The sequence below is a fragment of the Odocoileus virginianus genome, unplaced genomic scaffold (genome assembly GCF_023699985.2).
Source record: "Odocoileus virginianus isolate 20LAN1187 ecotype Illinois unplaced genomic scaffold, Ovbor_1.2 Unplaced_Contig_1, whole genome shotgun sequence".
Classification (NCBI taxonomy): Eukaryota; Metazoa; Chordata; class Mammalia; order Artiodactyla; family Cervidae; genus Odocoileus; species Odocoileus virginianus.
This window is the reverse complement of record NW_027224318.1, coordinates 3,689,026-3,712,250: the sequence shown is the minus strand read 5'-3', so window position 1 is coordinate 3,712,250 and position 23,225 is coordinate 3,689,026. Positions and strand designations below refer to the sequence as shown.

At 48.9% G+C, this 23,225-nt stretch overlaps 1 protein-coding gene across 2 annotated transcripts; it reads left to right on the top strand.

Annotated features, from left to right (window-relative positions):
• The first annotated feature begins 10,942 nt into the window (after nt 1-10,942).
• Nucleotides 10,943-22,390, top strand: ZIC3 (Zic family member 3). Of its 2 annotated transcripts, none has more exons than XM_020898152.2 (3): nt 10,943-12,519; nt 13,645-13,808; nt 21,835-22,390. In XM_020898152.2, the coding sequence occupies exons 1-3, from the start codon at nt 11,466-11,468 to the stop codon at nt 21,982-21,984; spliced, it is 1,368 nt and encodes a 455-aa protein (XP_020753811.2). In that variant the 5' UTR covers nt 10,943-11,465; the 3' UTR covers nt 21,985-22,390. The 2 variants fall into 2 exon arrangements, with proteins under 2 accessions (XP_020753811.2, XP_020753810.2); XM_020898151.2 differs by lacking the exon at nt 21,835-22,390 and adding an exon at nt 14,634-16,896.
• The last annotated feature ends 835 nt before the right edge of the window (nt 22,391-23,225 follow it).

Genomic DNA, 23,225 nt, shown 5'->3' with positions numbered 1-23,225 from the left:
TAGCATATGCACAATAAGCTGCCTCTACTGTATTATCCTCTGAAGGTTCTTTCTTTCATTAAATTACTTGTGATGGGTCTACATTATAAAAAATAATCAACAGAAATTAACTGACACGTGTAATGACAAAGTAGTGACAAGCCCACTTTCAGAGCCATCTGCCTCTCCATTTTTTTGAGCCTAATACTCAAAATAATTATTTGAACCTACTACAGCTGTTGAAGAACAAAATAGCTCAAGAAATGAAGTTTATGTATGGAACTGTGCTATAAAGCACTTTCCTATAGCTAGTCTCTCTCTTTCTCTCCTTCGCTCTCTCTTTCACAGAGTTATGGAATTGCAAAATTAATAATAATAAAAATAAGCCCCCATTTGTAACAAAGTGGTCTTTAAAATTATTTTAAAGGTGCCAGAATGGTAAACAATATTAAATGAAGTCTCTGAACTTGAAGACTTTATATTGCAGAATAGGACGAAAGAATACAATGGAAGAAACCACTCCCCAAATTAAACTAATGAACTCAAAGCTGATTTCATTTTTTTTCTCACAAAAAGATAAGCACTTCTATAAAAGTTTCATTTGGGTATTCATCCCAGCAAACTCCAGTAATATATCTGAGTTGGAAAGACATAACCAAACATATATTTTATGTTTAAAAAAATAATAAAAAAGCACTAATAGTTACCCCCAAACTTTCAAGTAATCAATATAGTAATCATAAAACACCTTTTCTAAAACTTCAAATCCCAGCATTTGTTTTTAGAGTATTAAAATGTTTTGCTGGTCCATGTGCAAGACAGTCACAATGCAGTATCATAGTATCATTTACTCTTATCTCCCCCATAACACCTAAGACAGTGTCTTGCATATAGCAGGAAATATGTAACTATTTTCTGAATATGAAGCTAAACCAGCTAATGTACTACATGTGTGAACTTAAAAAAAAAGTTTTCTTAGAAAAAAAAAAGTTAAGTTTCAAATCACTCTGCAATTTGAACTTCATCCACTTGCCCCCATCTCCCTCTGCCTTCTACAACTTCAGCGAGATGTCCCTGGACCCTGAACCAAACTGAACAATCCTGCACAGCTCAGTTTCTTGTAATTGTTTAGAACCTGAGAGCCATAAGGCTCCCCTCATCAGTCGTGGGGAGTCCACCTAGGGCAGCAGGGGAAAGCGAAGAAATTATTCCTGAGGAAACATTCCAAGTGAGAGGAAATACCTCCTCATCCAGAGCCACTCCTTGTTTCTTCTGGAAGGAGGTCAGGACTGGACTGGGTAAGATGGAGAGAAGTGGGCTTCAGCTAGCCCTGTTATTCAAGTAGCTGCATCCTTCACTGTCTTCCTGTGGAAATTTTGTTCTGTGACAACGTAAGTGTAGCTCTTTAGTTGCAATAGGATAAATGGGAGCAGGCCCCAAAGCAAACAAATTCCTGATCAAATGCTCTTGATTTCTTCCAGCTCAGTAGCTCCCTCATTCGAGTCACCTGAGGAGCTTTAAAACATAGTACTATGGTGCATGCCTGCTAAGTCACTTCAGTCATGTTTGACTCTTTGTGAACTATGGACTGTAGCCCTCTAGGCTCCTGTGTCCATGGGAATTCTCCATACAAGAATACTGGGGGTGGGTTGCCATGCCCTCCTCCAGGGGATCTTCCCCACCCAGGGATCGAACCCGAATCTCTTATGTCCCCAGGGGGGTTCTTACCAGTAGCCCCACCTAGGAAGCCCAGTATGCCCAGGAAGTACACCTCCCTAAACTGAGTCACAAGTTCTGGGGTGGTTTGGGCATCTGAGTATTTCAAAGATCCCCAGGAGATTCCAATGTGGAGCCACGGTTTCCAATCCTGGGAATCCAGACTCCACTCTATTGTTTCTGGGGCAGAGGGCAGGCAACTCCTCCCTCTTCCAAATTTAAGGGGATATGATGCCTGCAAAAATAACTAGAACCTGCAATGTAACTCTTAGAGAACCACAAAAGTAACAGATCAGGCTGGAGTTACAGCTTTTGGGTTCATAAACTAAAGAGGTCCCGTGCCCTCCTAGAGGGCATATTAGAAACTGAGAGGGGAGGCTGGTGTGAGCTAATGCTCACAGTGCTACAGGCTATATAAACCACCCAGAAGGCAAGTTTGTATTAAAACTCAGTGCAGGCTTCCCACCGTCTTAAGAGTCAGAACTACTTCTTGAAGAAGGGAGATGTAAGAAATGAGAATTACTGAGCTTTTTGTAAAGTGGGAAAAGGGTATTTAGGTGTTAGGGGGTGGGGGGGTGCTTCTAGGATGTTCTCAAGCCCATTTAACTGAGGACAGATTCGGCCTGTGGAACCAGTAGTGAGGAAAAGAATGTTCTAGCCATGTTTATTCTGCTTCACTTTATACATAGGTCGATAAAAACCTCTATCAAGAAGTATGGGGTGGGGTGGGGAAACAGGGAAGGAAAACAGCCGTCTGCTGATAAAGTGTGCTTCTCAAGGGCCTTGGTCTGAGGAAAACTCCATCTTTTGCCTTGGAAGGCTGCACAGCGGCTTCTGCACCACTGGTGTTGACTAAAGTGCATGCACCAGCGTGTGTGTGTGTGTGTGTGTGTGTGTGTGTGTGTTGGCCAGGCGATTGGGGGTGGGGAGAGGGCAAGGCTCAGCGGACTTTGGGGGCCAGGTCGATTTGGAACTTGGACCCTGGGGAGGGAGCCTTGGGTGCACTTAGGCAGAGGAAATTGGGAAAAGATGAGCCAGTGGACCGCGGCCTCCAGTCCAGCTGGGATGGCGAGAGATCAGCTCGAGGCACCTTGTGCCTCAGGGTCCTTCTGTAACATGGAACTATATCTGGGGCCGGGTGGTCAGTAGTACACAGGGTTTCCCTTGAGGGGTTAAGGACCTGCTCTGAACTTCCCTGGTGGCTCAGACGGTAAAGCTTCTGCCTACAATGTGGGAGACCGGGGTTCAATCCCTGGGTCAGGAAGATCTCCTGGAGAAGGAAATGGCAACCCACTCTGGTATTCTTGCCTGGAAAATCCCATGGACGGAGGAACCTGGTAGGCTACAGTCCATGGGGTCACAAAGAGTTGGACACGACTGAACGACTTCACTTTCACTTTTCTGAGAAGGGAGGCAGGAGCCCCTGGGGGCGCAGTTTGGGAGCAGCAACCATGGAAGGTGCTAGTCCCAGTGTCCGGCTCTCCCCTCCTCCCCACCCCTCCCCCTCCTCTGTACCCCTTTCCTTTACCACCTCCCTCCTCCTCCCCTCCTCCCTCCCCCCATTCCCTCCATTCACCTCAGCCCCCCACCTTCTGAGAGCTGAGGGGTTCTCTTGGCAGGGCCAGGAGGGGGCTCATTTTAAATACAAATCCCTGCACAGAGCCTCACTAAGATGGCTCCTGGCCCGGTTAAAGAGAAATGGCACCCTAACTGAACTAGGAATGTCACTCCAGCCTTTCTTGGGCTTGCTAGGGTCAGGAGGTTCCTAAGCTGATTTTCCACAAATGGCGCCTGTGGAAAAGCCTAGGTGCAAGGAAGTCCTTCTTTCTCCACTCTGCTAGGCACATGATACCTGGTCAGGCCACAGCTCAGGCTTGAGACAGTTTAGGTCATCTAGGCCCATCTAGAGGGCTTGCTTGATAGCTCAGTTGGTAAAGAATCTGCCTGCAATGCAGGAGACCGGGGTTGGATTCCTGGGTTGGGAAGATCCCCTGGAAAAAGGGATAGGCTACCCACTCCAGTATTCTTGGGCTTCCCTTTGTGGCTCAGCTGGTAAAGAATCCGCCTGCAATGCAGGAGACCAGGTTGGATTCCTGGGCTGGGAAGATCCTCTGGAGAAGGGAACGGCTACCCACTCCAGTATTCTGGCCTGGAGAATTACAGTCCATGGGGTCGTAAAGAGTCGGACATGAATGACAGACTTTCACTTTCACTTTCAGGCTCATCTAGGTCAGATGCCTGAATCATAGTATTACCAGATAAGATACAGGTCATCCAGTTAAATTCAAATTTCTGACAAAAAAAAAACAACCACAATTATTTTAGTGTAAATATCTCCCATGCAGTATTTGGGACATACTTATACTTTAAAAAAAAAAATCACTGCTTATTTGAAATTCAGGTTTAACTGAGCGTCCCAGATTTCTCTGCTGGACCTAGTAGCCCTACCAGAGTGCAGTGACTACTTGTGTCTGGAGGAACTGTTGACTCTGCCAGCCTGTGCCAGGTTCAAAAACTCAAGTGTAATCTACCAAAACTGAGTTTGAAAGGACAAAGGTTAAGGGCAGGGAGGAACTGCAACTGTGAAGAGAAATTTCTGATAGTGCTAGAGTCTGGGAGAAAAGAAGAGGAGGGGAGAGGCATACTTAAGAAGACAAGGTTGTGGGAGCATCCTGGAATCTTTATATTAACCTATAGTTTAAAGGAGAGGCATTCAAGGAAGTGGGGCTAAAATCCTTGCCCAAGTGTAGTGGCTGAGGACATTTGTCCATGGGAGAACTGGAAGGAGCGTTTCTGGGAGAGAAAAAGGCGAGGGATGAAGTCCTGGCCCTGGCTGAGAAGGGCCAGTTGAATTGGTGAAGAGTTGACCTCTCCTCCTCAGAGCCCCTGGGGTCTGGGGAACTGGCCTCGCTTCCCTCGGGCTTCCTGAAGGCAGGCAGCTCAAGGAACGGCCTTAGCCCGGACTCACATGCCTCGCTGGGTTTGACAGCTACAGTTGCCCCTCATGGTTCAGTCATGCGGAAAGGGTCAATAAACTATGTATCTCTAGCCAAAGAAGAAAGACAATAAAACCACCCTCAGGGTCACGGGTCACACAGTCACAGATTGAGATAGTCACAACTCTTTTTTCTTTCCTCTCTTCTTGTCTCCTCTTTTTCCTTCTGGTTCGTTCTCCCTTGACTCTTTACTTTTCGCCTTTCTCCAAAACCAAAGTTATACCTGGGAATAATTGAGTTATGAGACTGAAAAAAAAAATCATGTCATGCAAAATGAAGCTTGAAAAGTAGGAGAGTGATGGTGGATAAAACCCACCCGTTAAGAATACTTAGCTTCTTCACTGGCGACCTCCAACCTCTAGTCTAGGGGAAAGCAAACATTTTCTGTAAAGCATCATATAGAAACAACTTTAGCTTTGCAAGCCACACTGGGTCTCTGTAGCTTAATCTCCCCACACTCTTCCCTCTCCTCTTTTTTCTACTTCTAACCCTCTAAAGATTAAAAAAAATAATTCTTGGCTCCTGGGGCCATACAAATACAACAGGCCAGATTTGGCTAGCAAGTTGCCAAACCACATTCAAGCTAAAAGTTAGTCTAATTTACCCCTACTCTGTCTTGCTTGGGGGTGGGGGGAAGAAAAAGGGGAGAAGGGAGGCCCCCATGTTTTACTATCAAAGCCCTTTCCTCCTATCCCTTCACTAGAAAAGGACTAGATGAATGACTCCAAATCATGCAAAAACCACAAGCAAGTCGATTTTACCAAATGCCATTCCTGAACTATATAAAACTTCTTGGGAGTTGAATAAGCCGGGACAGCATTTTTTTAGGTGGCAGGAACTCTCACTCTCAATTTGGGCAAAAGGGAAGATAATGAGGTGATGCAGCATCTGCCCCCCAGGGAGAAGGGGAGGAGGAAGAGGGAATGGTGGACTAGGCCTGAACTAGGGAAATGGAGCTAGGAAGGTGGGGGCCCCACACCTAGACACCAAGGATGAGAGTCAGTGCCAGAAACCATAATGTGGTCCTGAGGTACCCTTCCTGTCACCTTGAATGCAGGACCCTGTCTCAAAGCAGGGACATGAATAAGTAAATACCCCAGGAGAGTCAAGGCTTCTCTCCACTTGTTCTGGAGCTGAAATCATTTACCAGAACTAACAGAGCATTTAGCACCTAGAAGAAACTTGGGGCCCTGCATAAATGAGAGCTCTAGAATGTCAGGCAAGCTTTGCAGCCCCAATCCATTCTTCTTCCTCCATCTCTTCAGCTCACTGGGGAAGGACTTGGAATCATAAATCAAATGCATCATTGTGTATTTCTACCCCTGCCTGGGTCTCCCTCTCCACTCGCTTCAGTGCTTCCCACCTACAAATGGTTCTGATCCCTTTGAGGAAGGGGAAGTCTTCTTCCAGTGTGACTTGTCCTTCTGGTACCCAGAGCCAGAGTGTACCTCAGAGCCTGGGCAGTAAAGGTACTCATTGGCTGCATGACCTGGTGGGCCAGGACCATGACTCACCATGAGCCTCACACTCAGACTTAGCTGGTGACAGAGCACTGCCCACTGCCTAGGCTTTCACTATATTTCCTGTATTTTCAGGGCTCTCTTCATAATCTCAAACTAGGTTCTGATATCTCTAGCTCAACTTCCTGCCTTCCCCCAAGTTCAATTCTATTTATTTAAGCCTGTGTCTCCGAAGTTCAAATATCTATCATTTGTCTATCTATCTGCACAGCCATGATTGACAAGTACAATGAATGAAAATGTCTCATTCCTGTCTGGTTTGCCTTTCATTACACTGGGCAGTGATATGCTGTGGACCGCAGAGGACAAAGACAAAACAGATATTTTAAAAGGGTTGGTTAACAATATCTACTTGTTCATTCTACATTGAATTTTAAAGGTATTTAGGACTTAAAATTTTTTTGAGAAATGATGAGAGGGTAGTGCAAACTCTGATGTAGCCAATAAAATCTGGACCTCAAATAAGCGGTTGCTGAAAGTGTCCACTAGTCCCAGAGCTCCCGAGATCGATAGTTTAGCTTGGCCCCTGAAGCCAATTAAGAGCTTTATCTTAGCATAAAAATAAAAAGGAGTTAAAAACTTCCCTTCCCAGCCTTCTTCTCCCTTCATTTTTTTAAAAATTGCGATTTGCAGTTTTTCTTTTAAAAAGATCTGGGACTCTTTTTAAAGAGGGAATGGGATTGATGTAAGGAAAGTGTCATTTACCAGGGGAGAAAATGCTTATAATGGTGAGTTTCAAGGACATGTTTCAGCGAGAAACACTTGGTGCTTCGCTAGAAAGAGGCAGGGGCACAAAATTCAGTGTCTTGGAATAATTCCCTTCCTGGATTCAAAGATTCATTTATTGAAATAAATCAGGAAGCATTGGCAGAACGGAAATCCGCTTGCTGGGTTTAAAGGGTCTTTAAAATGTTCCGAGTGTTAGATTGCAAGTCTTTTCTAAATACAAAACAGAAGAAAAGACCGCAGTGTTTCCTTTGGACTTAAAACTGCTATATATCCGACTTGGGATAATTTCATGTCCGTCACAGAGATTGTGTTTTAAGAGGAAATTCTGCCCCATAGCACAACTGCTGTACATGTTTTGTTTTTTAGCAGGCTGGATCGAAGAGAAAAGTGCTGCAAAGTGGGGCTCTGGGTTCTGTGGAGAAACCAGTTTGTCCCTACTGCCCGCCTGGATGTTCTATTTCCCTCTTGCTTCTCCAAGATGGATCCTAAAATTCTGGCTCAAAAGCTTTTCTCGTTTAGCAATGATCAGTTTCTCTGATTTTATTTATTGCTTCAGATTTGGGCATGAAAATAAATCTTTTTCCTATTTACTGTTTGAACTCAGTGTGAGGGAAAGGATCCCATTATATTTCCTATCCATACAGACATGTGGATATTTAGACCAGACCACATACAACTGGGGGACACATAAAAGAGATTTATTGGTTAATTTATGCCGCCTAATACACATGTAAACCCCAGTAAGCCAACGCTGCCGAGGGAGCCTCGGTTCTAGCGTAAAATAAGAACCACGACCCCTGGGTTCCAGTCTCCCTGCCCTGTCCAGTGCTTCCTTACTCCACCTGAGAAACGAAGCCAGAGCTCTCTTCTGTCTTTCCCCAGCCTGTGTGCAGAAAAAAACTTTTCTTCGCTTGCCTTCCACCACCACTCCGCTCCTCTCAGACTCAGCTCCCTAAAGCCCCCTGTCCCCCGAAGTTGTCCCCAGGGTCTCCTCCGAAAAGGGAGTTGAGGGGTGGGTGCTGCAGGTAATCAGGAGAACCTTGCCTATTATTATTGTTGTTGCCTAACAGGAGTGGTTTGCTTCGGGGGTTCGGGGGGGGGCGCGTTAGTTGTTTTCTTAGGCGGTAACTTGCTATATCTGGAGGTATTTCGCTTTCTATCGTGTTCCAAGGGTCAGGGTTCCCCCTCCCCGCCCAAGGAAACCTCCACCCACACCAACCGAAACAGAATTCGAAATGGCCTGCCTCTGCCCTGCAGCTCACAAAGTCCCTAGTCTCGTCCTCTTGGGGGTATCTGGGGTCCCTGCGCCCCGCCAAGCAACGATACCCCCTCAAGAGTCGCACACTCGGGCTGGGCCGGGCTGCCCCAGGAAGGGCTCCACCGCCCGGGGTTCTGGCCTGGCTGAACCGCCTCAGGTCGGCCCCTTAACAAGCATCCCCCCTCCCCACTTCTCGGTTGATGATCTAATTGAATTATGCCTTTTTGTTCCAGGGACTACAGAGCACGTGCTGGAGGCAATTAATTATCGGAATGTGGTCAGATGAAGACGGACAGTGGGCCCTGGGTAGGTCAGCGGCGGCAACATCCCCCGCCCTGCGCTCGGGACCCCTCCCCCCAAAGGGGCAGGAGAGGGGCCCTCGGCCGCCCTCCTTCCTCGGCTCCTCTTTGCCCCCGCAGCCCCGACCCGGACTCCCAAACGCGCGTAGGCCCCTGGTTCTCGGGGTACCTGGCGGGGCTCCCCGGAAACCCTCTCATCAGCGCTGGCAGGGCTAGGGCTCGAGAGCCACCTCTCCGCCGCCCCCGAGCCCCGCTCTCCTCGGGCTGGCGCCGGAGGAGATTCAAACTTTTTCTAACCAGCTGCGCGCCCAGGTTCCGTGGGGGCTGGTGGGAAAAGAAGAGAGATAGAAAGAAGGAAGGATATAAAGGGGGAAGGGAGAAGAAAAGCGGAAGAGAAAGAAAAGCTATCCTCCCTTTTTGTAAAGCTGACTCCAGGGAATTCATTTGCATAATTTAGGCTTATTTGTTCTTCTCTGAACCTTCCCCTCCACCCCACCCCACCGCACCCCACCCTTCCCGCAAAGAAACCCGCTGCTGAGCGACTCTGCCACCAGTCTTGGCGAGCCTGTTTTCAGTAGCTGTAATCATTTAAGTCAGCAGTGAACTCACCTTCCAACCTGGGGAGAGAGCTCTGATGTAGAGAGAGAATTGGGGTGAGTTTGAAGGGGAGGGGGTGACTACGGCAAGTGCGCTAGCGGCAGGGTTCCCCCCCAGCAAACTGGCAAAGAAAGAAGGCGAAGTCTTGACCAGGCCAGGAGGAATGGGGGGCAGGAAGTGAAAGGCTGCAGTTTATAAAGCGCTGCTTGAGGCGGTCTCTCCAAGCGTCTCTGAACTTGATCAGATGTTCTGTTTCCTACGGAGAGATGGCGGCCAGGCTGTGAGGCTGCCTCAAGGCACAGACTTTGGGGCTCGGCTCCTCGGGGTGAGACAATCACAGCCACCTTTCTCTCTGTCTCTCTCTCTCTTTTTTTTTTTTGGCCATTCTCGCTCTCTTACATTCTTTGCAAATGCCCTGCCGAACAACAAAAAAAATGAGTGGATTTATAGCTCTGTCTGAACCTGGTCGTTATGTCCAGAAAGACCTTGCACCAGACAGGAGAGGGGGCCCTGATCCCACACACAACCCTAGAAAGACAATCTTTAAGGGTAAGAAGTTCCCGAGGTGACTGGATGCTTCTGCAGGTAGGAGGAGAAGAGGGCAAAGCCCTGGCAGTTCAGAGGGAAGAAAATTCCACCTCACAAGCCCCATTCCCGCCCCCACTTTTGCATTTGAAAATGTTGAGAGTTCGAAGCTGATTAGCCCAGTGGTTTGAAAAACAGGCACTGATCCGGTGTGTGTGTGTGTGTGTGTGAGTGAACGTGTGTGTGGTGAGTTTGCTGTGTAGTTCATGCTGTGTGCGTGTTCGGCGTGCCAGGCTAACTGTCCGTTGTGCATGTTTAGTGTTTGTGCTTCGGTGTGTTTGCAGTTATACGTGCGTGTGTGTATACTGTTGTGTATTTAATTTGCTATGTGTCTGTTTCCCTTTTTGCGTGTAGTTTGTTGTGCGTGCTTACTGCTGTGTTTGGCTGAGAGCGTGTTCAGTGTGGTGTGTGCGAGTTTACTGTGTTACATGTGTTTGCTGTGTTGTGTCTGGTGTGTTCTGTGGGAGGGCGGTGGGGACAGTGGTGAGGACAGTATCCTGTAGCCACTACTCACACACTGAAGAGCCAATGGTTGGCTCAGACGGAAGTAACGGAGATGACTCTAATTCTAACCATTGCTCCTTGTTTGGGCCTCGGCCGGCCGGCAGCGCTCAGTTCACAGACGGCGAGCCGGCCGGCCTGGGTCCGGCCTCTTGGGTCAACAGGACCCCCAGCGGCGCGTGGGGAGGACGCGGCTAATGAGCCGCCAGAGTGGAACTGCTGTTCTCGCCCCGGGATCCGCGCCCGGGGGCACATTCTCGGGGTGGTGAGGCGGCGGGTGGGGGCGCCCAGGCAGGACTGGACGTCCAGCGCCCAGCCGACGGTGGGAATGATCCTGGCGAGGCAAGGATCATTTATTTGGTCAAAGCGGGTAAAGCGGGCGCGAGGGGTGCTCGCCCGCTTCGGGCGAGGGGGCAGCCGGGGAGAGGCCCCGGCTCCGCCCCGCCGCTCGCCGGCTTGAGCCTGGCTCCAGTTCCCCCACGGCAGCGCCAGCCTCGCGGAGCCCACTCGCGGGTTCCCGGCCGCCACCGCCGCCTCACCTGCCAGGCGCCCGGCCACGGCCCAATCAGCGGCGGCCGCTCGGCCGCGGCTGCCATGTTCCCCGCTCCGCGCTGCCAATCAGTTTCGCGACAGCCAATGGGCTGTGGGGCCGGGGGTCAGGTGACCGCGGGCCAGCTGGCTCCCCATTGGCGCGCGCCGCGCGGCCTCCCGCTCGGTTTATGTGAGAGGAGTGAGTGATTGACTTTATCAGTCCAAGGACACTACTCTGGAGGCGAAGAGGCTGGGACTGGCGCGGCGAGCGGCGAGCACCGAGCCTGCCTCCTGCCCGCCGGCCGCGAGCCGGCTCTGCTTCTAAGCGCACCCTAGCCGGGAGGCACGAGCCTCCTGGTCCCGCGGCTCTGCGCTCTCGGGGAGAGGTGGGGTGCCCGGGACAGGATTGGCAAACTCCGCCCTCCACTTATTATTTTGCTTATTTTTCTTTGTGCGCGTCTGTTAGTTTGTTAAACCAGATCTAGTTCCAGAATCTTTTCTCCTCCCTTCTCCCCCCTCCTTCTCCCCCCTCCTCCCCCCTCCAGGTCCTTCTACTTCCCCTCCTCCCTCCTGTCCCTCTGCAGGAGACTCTCTCAGCGACAGAAAGTTGCAGTCCCTGCTTCAGCCTGAGGGATCTCCCGACCACCGTGTCCAACCGTCGCCACCCCTCTTCGACTTCGACTTTGTGGAGCTCTCCTTCTTAAGCACCCTCGATCACATCTGCAAGATCGCTGGTGTCGAAAAAGAATCACCCATGACGATGCTCCTGGACGGAGGCCCGCAGTTCCCGGGGCTGGGAGTGGGCAGCTTCGGCGCGCCGCGCCACCACGAGATGCCCAACCGCGAGCCGGCGGGCATAGGGCTGACTCCCTTCGGGGACTCGCCGCACGCCGCCGCCGCCGCCGCCGCCGCCTTCAAGCTGAGCCCCGCGGCGGCTCACGATCTGTCTTCTGGCCAGAGCTCGGCGTTCACGCCGCAGGGTTCGGGTTATGCCAACGCCCTGGGCCATCATCACCACCACCATCACCACCATCACCACGCCGGCCAGGTGCCCAGCTACGGCGGAGCCGCCTCCGCCGCCTTCAACTCCACGCGCGACTTTCTGTTCCGCCAGCGCGGCTCCGGGCTCGGCGAGGCGGCCTCGGGTGGCGGGCAGCACGGGCTCTTCGCCGGCTCGGCGAGTAGCCTGCACGCTCCGGCTGGCATCTCTGAGCCCCCCGGCTACCTGCTCTTCCCCGGGCTGCACGACCAGGGCGCTGGGCACCCGTCGCCCACCGGGCACGTGGACAACAACCAGGTCCACCTGGGGCTGCGCGGAGAGCTGTTCGGCCGCGCTGACCCGTACCGCCCAGTGGCCAGCCCGCGCACGGACCCCTACACGGCCGGCGCGCAGTTCCCGAACTACAGCCCCATGAACATGAACATGGGCGTGAACGTGGCGGCCCACCACGGGCCCGGCGCCTTCTTCCGTTACATGCGACAGCCCATCAAGCAGGAGCTGTCGTGCAAGTGGATCGACGAGGCTCAGCTGAGCCGGCCCAAGAAGAGCTGCGACCGGACCTTCAGCACCATGCACGAGCTGGTGACACATGTCACCATGGAGCATGTGGGGGGCCCGGAGCAGAACAACCACGTCTGCTACTGGGAGGAGTGTCCCCGCGAGGGCAAGCCCTTCAAAGCCAAATACAAACTGGTCAACCACATCCGCGTGCACACCGGCGAGAAGCCCTTCCCGTGCCCCTTCCCGGGCTGCGGCAAGGTCTTCGCGCGTTCTGAGAACTTAAAGATCCACAAAAGGACGCACACAGGTAAGGAGGAGGGCGGGCGGGCGCTGGGTCCGCCGCGGCCGCGCGCCGCCGAGCCGACCTGCCCCGCGAGGGAGCGAGGGGTGGCGGCCGTAGAGAGAGGCGGCGCCCCGCCGGGGCGGTTGGAAGAAGTAGCGCTGTCACGGTCCCTCCACCTCTCGCCCTCCCCGCCCCGCGGCGCTTTTGCCCAGTTCTAACTTCCCGGGTAGACGGCTCTGCGGTCTCAGGAACTAATTGGAACCTTCTCGCGCCCAGGAACCCACTGGCGCCGCCTCTTTTTGTCTCTTTCTGGGTTACTCTGGAGGGACTCCGAACGTGTGCAGAGAAATTGCTCACCAGCGACTTAGCTCTCGGCACCCAGTCGGGGGAGGCAACCATAGAAATGCTAATGAAAACTAACTTTCGGTTACTTCCGCTCTTTTTTACCCTTGATTGGCACATCTCCTAATTAAATGACTGGTACTTTTGTCAAACTATTTTTATTTGGAGTTCCAGGTTCAATTCAGTCCTCCGGGAGGAACGCTAACGTAGAAAAGGCATCCCAGTTTCGTGGCTTGTTCAGAGCATCTTGTAAAACTGTCCGGAGCCCCCTGGATTTATATAGTTTTCTCTTTTCGAACGTTAAGTACGACGACCTCAGCTTTTTAATGCTGGGCTTAGCAAAACCGATGCATTTGAAAGAGGCAAATTAAAAGGTACAAAGAAGGAACTAAAAGGGATTGTCCCGTCCCCGGTCCATTGTCCCTCCCGGGCTTGGCTGCTACGCCGAGATACCGGCTGAACGTGGCAGCGCTCGGAGGCCCCGGGCCGGGTTGAGGGGGGGTACCGCAACTCGGGGGAAACTTTGGAAGAGCCAGGGGCTTGCCCTCCGCCTGGAGAACAAAGGGACGGGCAGGTTCTGGGCCGGCCCTACCCCACCCCCGCCCCCGTCCACCTCTCCCCACCCTAGCAGGCTCAACCCGCGCTCTCCATTTTTCTCCAGGGAAAAGAGATGCCACGGCCGCCCCCAGTCGGCGCTCCCTCTCCGGGCAGACCGCCGGGCGCTCTGTCTCCCGCTGCTCGGCCGGAGGATGCTCCTGGCCCTGACTCTATTTCCCCCCACCCCCTTTGCATTTCCGCCTTTTGCAGGTGAGAAACCTTTTAAATGTGAATTTGAAGGCTGTGACAGACGCTTTGCCAACAGCAGCGACCGCAAGAAGCACATGCACGTGCACACGAGCGACAAGCCGTATCTCTGCAAGATGTGCGACAAGTCCTATACGCACCCGAGCTCCCTGCGCAAGCACATGAAGGTAATTACCTCTTTATTAGCGGTCGGCGGTTTATAAACACTCTGCCCAACACCGGGCCGCGGAACGGAAGCGCCCGCGCTGCCAACCCTGTATCTTCCACGTTAAATCCGATTTGCTCCAGCGTTGACACCTTGAACCTATTTGGGGGACCGGGATGGGGGACGGGGTGGGGGGGAGCGGGAGCACAGTGGGGAGGAGGAGGGAACGGAGGGAAAGATAAGTTGTTTACTGGGAAGCTCTAACCGAGCTCGCCGGGACTGGAGGTCGCAGTGGCCGCCTCTCCCCAGCTCAACCCGCGTTGAGAACCGAGAGTGCCCGCGCCGAACCCCGGGGGGCGGGGGCTGGGGGCTCCGTTCTTCTTCGGCTTCCGGTAAAACAATAGGGCCGAGGAGCGCGGGGGGATTCCCACGCAATTGTCGGAGCCCTCGCAGCGCCCAGGGCGCCCGTGCCACTTTTCTCTGTACCTGCTTTCGCAAGCCAGAGCGGTCTTGGTGAGACTTGGGCCCGGAGTATTTTATAGGGCCCCAAAGACTACGTGCTTTCCCCGCTCCAGCCGCGGAGAAAGCATTTCTGAAGGGGCATGAATAAACTAGAGCACTTTATTCCTTTTCCACAATGCCAGTCTTAGGACTCAAACTGGTTTTTTGACGAATGTCTTGGGGTTTTCTTACACATCGGTAATGTGGAAATTAAAAACAAAACCCCCAAATCAGCAGTATTTTAAGTGGGTCACTGGGCGGTCTTGCTCTTAAGAGTGCTCTTGTTTTTGCTTGCACAATGCCAGTTGGAATTATATTCATTATAATATATACATGTTAATTTTAGGTTCATGAATCTCCAGGGTCAGATTCCTCCCCTGCTGCCAGTTCAGGCTATGAATCTTCCACTCCACCCGCTATAGCTTCTGCAAACAGTAAAGATACCACTAAAACCCCTTCTGCAGTTCAAACTAGCACCAGCCACAACCCTGGACTTCCTCCCAATTTTAACGAATGGTACGTCTGAGGACAAACACAAACCCTGTTTAACCATAGAATGGACCAAATGCATTTTAAAAAGAAAACTGAGACCAATCAGATGGAAATGGAGTTTTAAGGCAAGAGGCCATATATAGGGCTACATCTGGTTAATTGCAATTGTCCAGGAAGGTTTTTGGGCAAGATCCAAAAGTAGCCATGCCCTTTTCTCAGGATTAGAAAATATGTTTTGGCATTTGAAGGATTAAAAAAAAAAATCTCACTGCTTTTTCCTCCCCTTTCTCTTGCTTTCTGCTCACCCCATCCCTAAACGCCTTCAGTTCATTTTAACTCTTGTCCTGTTTCTTGAGAGGAAGTTATGGAAGGCTTATTGGTGGTGGTGATGCTAAAACTGATGGAAAAATCTTCGCCTTAGTGGTGATTGTTTAAACTCTCACAGTCTTAAACCGTGCCAAAGTCCTGTTATGTCTTGAACTTTTCCTCAAAGCATTACACTTGTGAATGTATTTTTGTCTAATGGGGTCGAAACTGTTGTTCAGTATTTTTTCAGGCTGAGGATGTGATGTTACTCTACACAAATTGTGACGTTTAGTATACAATTGCCTTTTGTAATAACTTTCTTTTTTGTAAATACATATCCATTGATGCCATATTTATCGTTTGTAATTTAATTATTGCTACAAATGCCGGGAACTGAACAATATTTATGGATAAATGTTTTCTAACAAATTCTGTACAGCTTTTGATTATAACCGCTTTAGCATTAAAATTTATTGTTTTGAAAGAAGAACACAATTTACAATTTTTGAACCACTGACTCCTTTCTCTTGTTTTGTAACAGCCTCCTTCTACAAAGAGGAGATGTGAGCAAGTGAAATCATGTTTGTTGGTATTTATAACTCACTCAGATCCCTTTTTTAATTGTTAAATTATTTTTCTATTGCAGTATAGATTCTTTACAGTGTCAGTTTCCATCTGGGAAGACCCTCCTTTCTTTAGCTCAGATGGTTGTTTAACTGCGAGTTTAAATGTGTTTGTCCTGGATTTTCGGCATGCAAATCAAATATTACTGATCAGTTAGTGGCCATGACATCTCAATCTTGTACTTCAAAGACTAAGAAGCTGGATTTAATCATCCCTGCCCTACATATGTAAACCTAAGGTAACCTAATGAGTTTTATGTCCCTTAGTTTTTTATTATCTTACATAATAATGAACACCGCGGCAGGATGCATGTCTGTCTATTCTATCGAGAGATCACCCATATACCTATATATGTTTGTATCTATGACGTATCTAATCTGCCTATCAAATCTAGCTATCTATATATTTTCAAAAGTAAGCATATGTCTGAAACAGTGATGATGAGTAAGGCCAGTCGAGGCGTGCTTACTTATGATTAAAGTGCTTCTTAAAAGAACCATAGTCCATTTACAATTTTGGAAGGCACAGGTTGGTTTGTTTTGCTGTATATAGTTCAATTCGTAATTATCACAATTATTCATAACATTTTTATAGTGGTGTAATAACTGCAGCTGTTCTGAAATATTATGGAAAGAAAAAACATTTGCAAAATATGTATTTTTAAAAGTTCATGGTTTGTAGGCAAAGATGTTAAGAGCATTGTTTCCATTAAAATCAATAACAATGAAAAATGGTTGTTTGCTTTGTGATAAAATATTAACAATCTATTTAATCTTAAGTAAAGCAACTCATTTGGACAGTTTTTTTTACAGTTATATGAAAAAGAAACATTACTATTTGGGGGGGGGTGGAGTGGGTAGAGTATTGAGGGCTTTTTTTAAAACTAATTTAGGGTGCTGTTTAATATTGAGAGCCCAATCTCTGCATGAATAACCAACTTGCAAATCAGCAAATAGAATGGTGGAGATAAGGAATTGTAAAGAATTTAGAAATGTAATGAATAGGCTTAAGTATCTCCTTCTCTTGAAGGGGCAGTACTCTAGGATTTTTGGTGGCAGTCAGTTTGGTATTATACATAATCATTTTGAATTCTAGAATTTTGTTTATTGTTCTTTTTGAAGAAATAAAGTCTTGGCACATCTATTTATGTTATAACATTTTTGTATTGGTGCCTGATTTTTTTTCCATGTTCAAATAAATCAACCTTAAATTGAAAGAGAAGTTCTGATGATTAAAAGAAACTTTGATTCCTTGGATACAGTTGAAACAGTCTGTTTTAAGTTATCTACTGATCTTTGTCAACAGACAATTAGTTATTGACAGTCTCTAATTGCACATTGCTTTGGATGTGATTTCTTGTTTGTGGAGAATGGGTTTTTTTTTTTTTCCACTTTCCTTCACCAGTAGACAAGGCAAAGGCCTGAATGCCATGAATGGATTGGGATGTCTTCACAAGTGTGAGCAGGTAACCTGGTCAGTCTACTGCTCCTACCCCCAGACATTCTAGTCTTGACCTTGACATTGAGGGTGCTGGACCAAATTCCTATTTCAGGAGTTTTCCTTCACTTCAAACTAGAAAGCATTTTAAATGCTCAGCAAGTTTTCAGAAAGTGTGTACTCATAAAATTGGCTTTACATGTGTTCCAACTGAAGTCTAAATTATGTTTTTCTTCTGAAATGTGCATTTAACTTCCACAGTTTACTGTTTTCTCTATGATTTTTCTCTCCACCCCCAACTTAACCTAACCTTAAATGACAGTAAAGTGATGGGTTGGATGCAAGATTATTTCAAAATCTTGCTTCTCCCACCCCCCATTAAATACATTAAACAGACATCTCCTTAGGAGACATTAAGAGTTTGATCTTTCTTTACAAGGCTTGAAATTATTCTGCCATGAAAATTTACAGTAGAGCATTGTGTCCTAAGAGGGGAAGATGTGAATTAACAATGGTGATAACCAATATTAAGATAATGTGAAAGTTTTGCTCCTCTACATGATGTCCTTTAATATGGATGTAGCATCGTTATCTTGCAAATAGTCTATCCCTCTGCCCTTGTCATTTGTTGCAAAGAAAATTTTAGTAGAAAACTTTTGACAGATTTTCTCTCTATAATCTGACTCTGAGAGTACCTATTCTTTAATTTTCAGTAAGTCTCTTAGAGAATAAGCACACCCACCCCCACCCCCCGCCCAACAACAACAAAAACTTTTGCAACCCTAAAGATAAGCTGGAAAACATGAATGTCAGCTGGATTCTCAGTAAGAGAACGGTTATTTTACTTCTTGCACCTGGTAAGACCTTTGTTAAAAGTCCATTATCTTTTCCAAAATGGGTGGTTTAGTTTAAGATTTCCACGAAGGTGTCTATTTTCACGCAGACAGAAGCCTGGACTTCATCCAGTTTGGAAGGTTAAAGATCAGGGTCCAGGCTAAGCAGGCTGTGGGTCCTAACTACCGCGGAGGTTGAAGAACTAACAGGGACCGCCTCTGCTCACAAAGCCTCCCAGGAAAGTTGTGTTCAGGACTTCCTCGCCCCTCCCACCCTGCTCGCCGCCCGCTGTCTCTTCGCCCCTGGCTCCTTCTCCCCTCATAAAGCCCCCCAAAACAAACGAAAAATGCCTAAGGGCCTTGGCCCTTAAGTTTCTGAAAGAGTCGCCTCCGGTCTGCCCATCCCCTGAAGCGCGGGATCTCAGCCCCGCAGCCGGGCTGCTTTTCTTTCGGGCGGTCTTTCCCCTCGAGACCCAAGTCTAGTCGGGCTCGGGCTCGGCCCCGGGACGAGGCGTCGCAGAAGTCAGGGCTCCCGCTCGGGGTCCTCAGACCCCTCGTGGGGGCGCCCGGGGTCCCTCTGCACACACCAAGTTCTTGCAGGCCCGGTCGAAGCTGGGGCCGGGGGGGAGGGGACCTCATTTTCTAGGGTCAATTCTCTTGCGGTCTCGGCCGGCTGACCCTTTGATCTCCACCTACAGGGCCCTTGGCGGCCGTAAATCGGCCGTTGCCCGGGCTCCAAGGACGCCTTGGGCCCGGTCGCCTCCCGGCCTCATTAGGCTGGCGGGGCTGTAAAGCAGGAATCAGCCACTGCCTAATCCGGACCTGGGGTCAAAACGAGCCCAAACAATGGTGAGCTCCGAAGGCCACAGCGCAGCGCTGGCCGCAAACTTTGTGTTCCATTCATTTTCTGAAGGCGGTGGCGGTGGCGGTGGCGGTGGGGTGGGGGAGGGAGGGGAGGTACTCGCACGCCCGAAGGCCGATCCCGGCGCCCGGGGCTCTTCAGCGAGCGTCCCCGTTCTCCGGCCCTCTCAGTCTCATCGCTGCGCCAGGGTTTGGGAAGGGCCGGCAAGGCTCGGGGGTCGGTTCGCGGTCCGCGCGAGGGCCCAAGGGCTGGCCCAGAGGGGGCCGCCCCCGCGCCAAGAACAAGACTTTGAAGTGGGTTTTTAGCGTGCACGTGTGAGAGCCGCGCCGGGGCCGGAGCGGGGGCCCGCTGGGAGGAAAGCGGAGGCTCCGGCCCGGACCGCCCCCCTCCTCCCCCGCGCCCCGTCGCTCCGGCCTTTTCAAGCCGCGGCCGGGAACCCGCCGGCCGCCCGCGCCTCGAGCCCGCGCTGCGCGCAGGCGCACAACCCGCAGCCGTCGAGTCAGATTTCGCTGCGAGGGGGCGGCGGGGGAGAGTTGAAAGCAGCTCGGCGGCGCCGCGGCCTCGGCCGGGCCGGGAAGGGGGGGGGAGGGCCGGACGGAGGGGGGAGGGGGGCTGGTTTTGGGGCGGCTCTCGGGTCGGAAACATGGCGGCCGGATGCGAACCCCCGCGGAGCGCAGCAAAGCGCTGACGGCGGGCTGCCGAACTGTTGTGTGGTTTCAACTCCCTTTTATTCCTCGGCTCGGAGCGCCTCGCGGGAGAATGTAGGTCGTGGCGGCCGAGCGCAAAATTGTTAAAAAAAAAAAAACAAAAAACGGAAGCGGAGAAGTTCTTCCAGGGCATCCTGGGCGTGGGAAGTTGGCGAGCCTTCTGGGGGCTGGGGTTCCCTGGGGCGGGGGGCTTGGACCTGAAATCTACCCGAGGCCTCCCCACCCTCCGGGCCCGACTGAAAGCGTTTCTCCCCCGGCGCCTCGGGGGTGGGGGATGCCGTTTTGAGCTTCGTGCCCGAGTCGGGATCCCCCAGCACCTTCGAGTCGCGAAAAATGCCAAGGAGTGGACACTGTTCTCTTCCAGGACAATGGCGGGGCGCGTGAGCGGAGCACAGAGGCACCGTTTCCAAACCAGGTGCCCTGGATTAGTCGCACGGATAAGCCATTGCGAGTTCGAACCCTCCACGTTGCTCAGGCCCGGTTTTCTGCATATCTCATTTAAACGCGGGCCTGTGAAAAATAGCACTGTGTGAGCTTTTGTGTGTGCTGTTAACAGCTGGTGGTCTTAGGAAAAAAGGGGCGGGAGGGAAGGCCATGATTCCGAAAACTTTCATTCAGCTTTTGCTTAAACCGCCTTAATGCTGGCGTGTGAAAGAACCCCTGATAGCTCTGGGATCTTGAGTCCGTGTTTTCTCTGCAGGGAAAATGCAGCAGATGTCTTTCGTGAGGGGAAAAAAAATGTGGGCTTTTTAAAATGTAGTTATTGACCCCCGTCTCCTCTAGGAAAATAAGCGGCACGCATTCTTTCAGGTTGCGTCTTCGTGGAGGCCAACAGCTAAACGAAAAGACAGCCTTCTGGGCTGCCCACTGGCGAGGATTTGGGCTCCTGAAGGTGTGGGCCTGCTCCCGAGGGCCACCTTGAGAAGGGCCCCAGGTGGGTGGGCAGGTCATTAGCAAAGCTGGCCCAGATCTGGGGGGGAAATCTGCAAAACAGTGCCTTTATCTGCAGAGAACAATTGATGGGGTTGTCTTTCCTCCTTTTCAGTGCACAAAGAAGACGGCTTTGGAGCAAGAATTTGGAATATGCATTTAAGTTGTGCTTTGCATTGGAAACCCCTGGGCAATTAAAATAAGCCTGTGTTGTAGTATTTTCTGTCCTTTTCTTATGTGTGGTTCCTGCTAGTCAAAGGGGCTGGAGTCCCTTCTACAGTTTGGGAACTTGTTTTGAAACAGCCACCAAACAGATTTTTACCCCTTTGGGTGAAGTTTGCTTCCAGGGTTCAGCCTCTTCACCCCACCCCCTGACTGGAATAGAGTGTTGACATCTTTGAGAGAGCAAAGGAGGTAGACGGTGCTTGCTGTATACTTTATTTTTCCATGCTATAGTTTGAACCCTGAGGTTTGAGCTTTTTCCTGGTTAAATCTCTTGGTACTCAAAGTGTGGAAAATGAAATGTTCATTAACTTGAAAAATCTTTAGCCAATGGATAGGCAGATTGTCTCTCTGAGAACCACAGTGCCCAGATCGTCTCTAAGATTGACTTTAAAATCAAGCTAAAGATGCACTGGTGAACTGTCTCCCCTGGATACCTGTGGTGTTCTTTGGGTCATTTGATATGGTAAAACTGTGGTTGATTTTCATAAGAGTTACATGAATGGAATTTCTTCTAAAATGGACGAGTGACAAATTCGTAGAGCTCTTTTGTTTGTTTGAATGATAACTCCAAAGGGTACTGCTTTTCCCTCTGAGGTGTGGTTTCTACCATCACTATTGAAATTTACAGCTTGAAAAACACTAAGTTCCCGGAAGCCTTTAAAAGGGGGAATGTTCAGAGCACTTGGACTAATAACACAGGAGCAAAACTTCTTTGAATAAGATTCTTGTTGTTAAAAATCTGTTGAAACTAAAGAAAACATATTTCTTTAAAAATCGTCTAATAGAGCAAACAATTTTGTATATTTTTAATGTGATGACAGTCCAACCCATTTACTAAGCTGATGAATACAGAAATGTGAGCCCTATAGTAACTGGAAGAATAGCCTTCACCAAATGGCAAGTTTCTGTGTTCTCTGATAGAATGTGTATGTTGTCTAATGTGTTTTGTTAAAACACAACTTATGTAAAGACCATTTGAGCATAAGATGTTAAAAATAGAAGATTCCATTGTGTTTTATTATAAGCTAGCATTTAAAACAACATATCCAATAATATTTTATGATAATTTTCTAAGAGTAAATGTAGCTTGTTTTGACCTATCTGCAGTTCACTTTTTGTTTTTTTTGCAAGTGTTGTCCTGCTTGGTATCTGGGACAGTCTCTAATTCCTGACGAAGAACTTGATACTGATGTTGGTATACAGCAGCCAGCACTCCATAACACTGCCTATCCTAAATGTAGGGTTAATGTCAAACCTACTGTGCAAGAAATGATTTACTGATGAAGTTTCAAAGAAAACCACATCAATTTGGATGTCTGTTACCTTGAAGTGATCATTTTAAGAGTAGTAGCTTCTTCCCTAGGTATAAAAAGACTATTTTCTTCTTTTGGTGTATTTCATTCTGTGTTGAGCAATCATCTGTGAAATGAAAAAGCAAAAAGGCACCCCCCCACACACACACACCTCCAACCAATTTAGGATCATAAACTAGAAGATGGAGGTGAAGACTAGCCTAATTCAGTGTGTATTATCTCATGCATTGTGTTGACCTTGTTGAAAATCTCTTTCAAATATCTGCATTCCACATGTGTAAAGTGTTTAAAACTAGAAATATGAATGCTTGTTTTGTTAATTTCTTGTGTTCGAAAAGCAACATCCAGAATCTCTACAATTGACTTAAATAAAACCATTTAAATTATTTTTTGTGATTATTGTTTTATTGCAGTGACAACCATAGCCCCTAACTAAATCCTTAGTGATCAAATAACCTTGATTAACCTGTTGAGTTGGGACAATTTATATTCTAGTCACATCTTTCATGATATAGCTTGGCTTTCACTGAGCAATAAACTTGGGGAAAAAAACCCAACCTGCTGAACAAACCCCAACCGTTTTGAGCTCACAGTGTTTTCCCGGAGGAACTCAGGGCCAGGTGCTGGGGAGGTCCTGGGGACCTCCAGGGGAGGGGAGAAATTCAGAGTCAAGGATTGATTGGGATGATTAGAAGGAAGGACTGGAGATAGGAGTTTGGAGAAAAAAAGAGCATTTGAACACCACTATCTGGATGAGAGAGGAAAAGACAAAGCTGAAAATAACCTTAAAAGAGAAAGGAGGGCCTCTGGAAAGGGGACGTTGCAGCATAGCACATTATATGGATATAATTCAGAAGCTCCAAAGTGGTTCTTGGGGCAGACAACTTGGCAACCATTGATTAGAACACTTACAGAATCATGGAATATAGGTGTTATTAAAACACAAGTTGTTGTTAATTAACTGTAGTGTTAGAGAAGATGAAGACACTTCAGAGAAATTCTTCAAACTCCAGATACTTGATTTCTCATTTTAAATTTAACATCTGTAATCTAATGTGATCTCTGAGTGGCCATCATTCTATTTATTTGACGTGATTATGCTATGATGAGGTATTGTAAAATTGCAGCCTGATAGAGTATATTGCTATTGGTTCTTTAGGTCCAATTTTATTAAAATTTCTGCTAAGTAGACTGATGATACTGTAATTT

Coding starts and splice junctions, on each gene's coding strand:
- ZIC3 (XM_020898151.2), top strand. CDS start 11,466: ATGACGATGCTCCTGGACGGAGGCCCGCAGTTCCCGGGGCTGGGAGTG. Junction 12,520..13,644: donor CCACAAAAGGACGCACACAG/GTAAGGAGGAGG, acceptor CGCCTTTTGCAG/GTGAGAAACCTTTTAAATGT. Junction 13,809..14,633: donor CCCTGCGCAAGCACATGAAG/GTAATTACCTCT, acceptor TGTTAATTTTAG/GTTCATGAATCTCCAGGGTC.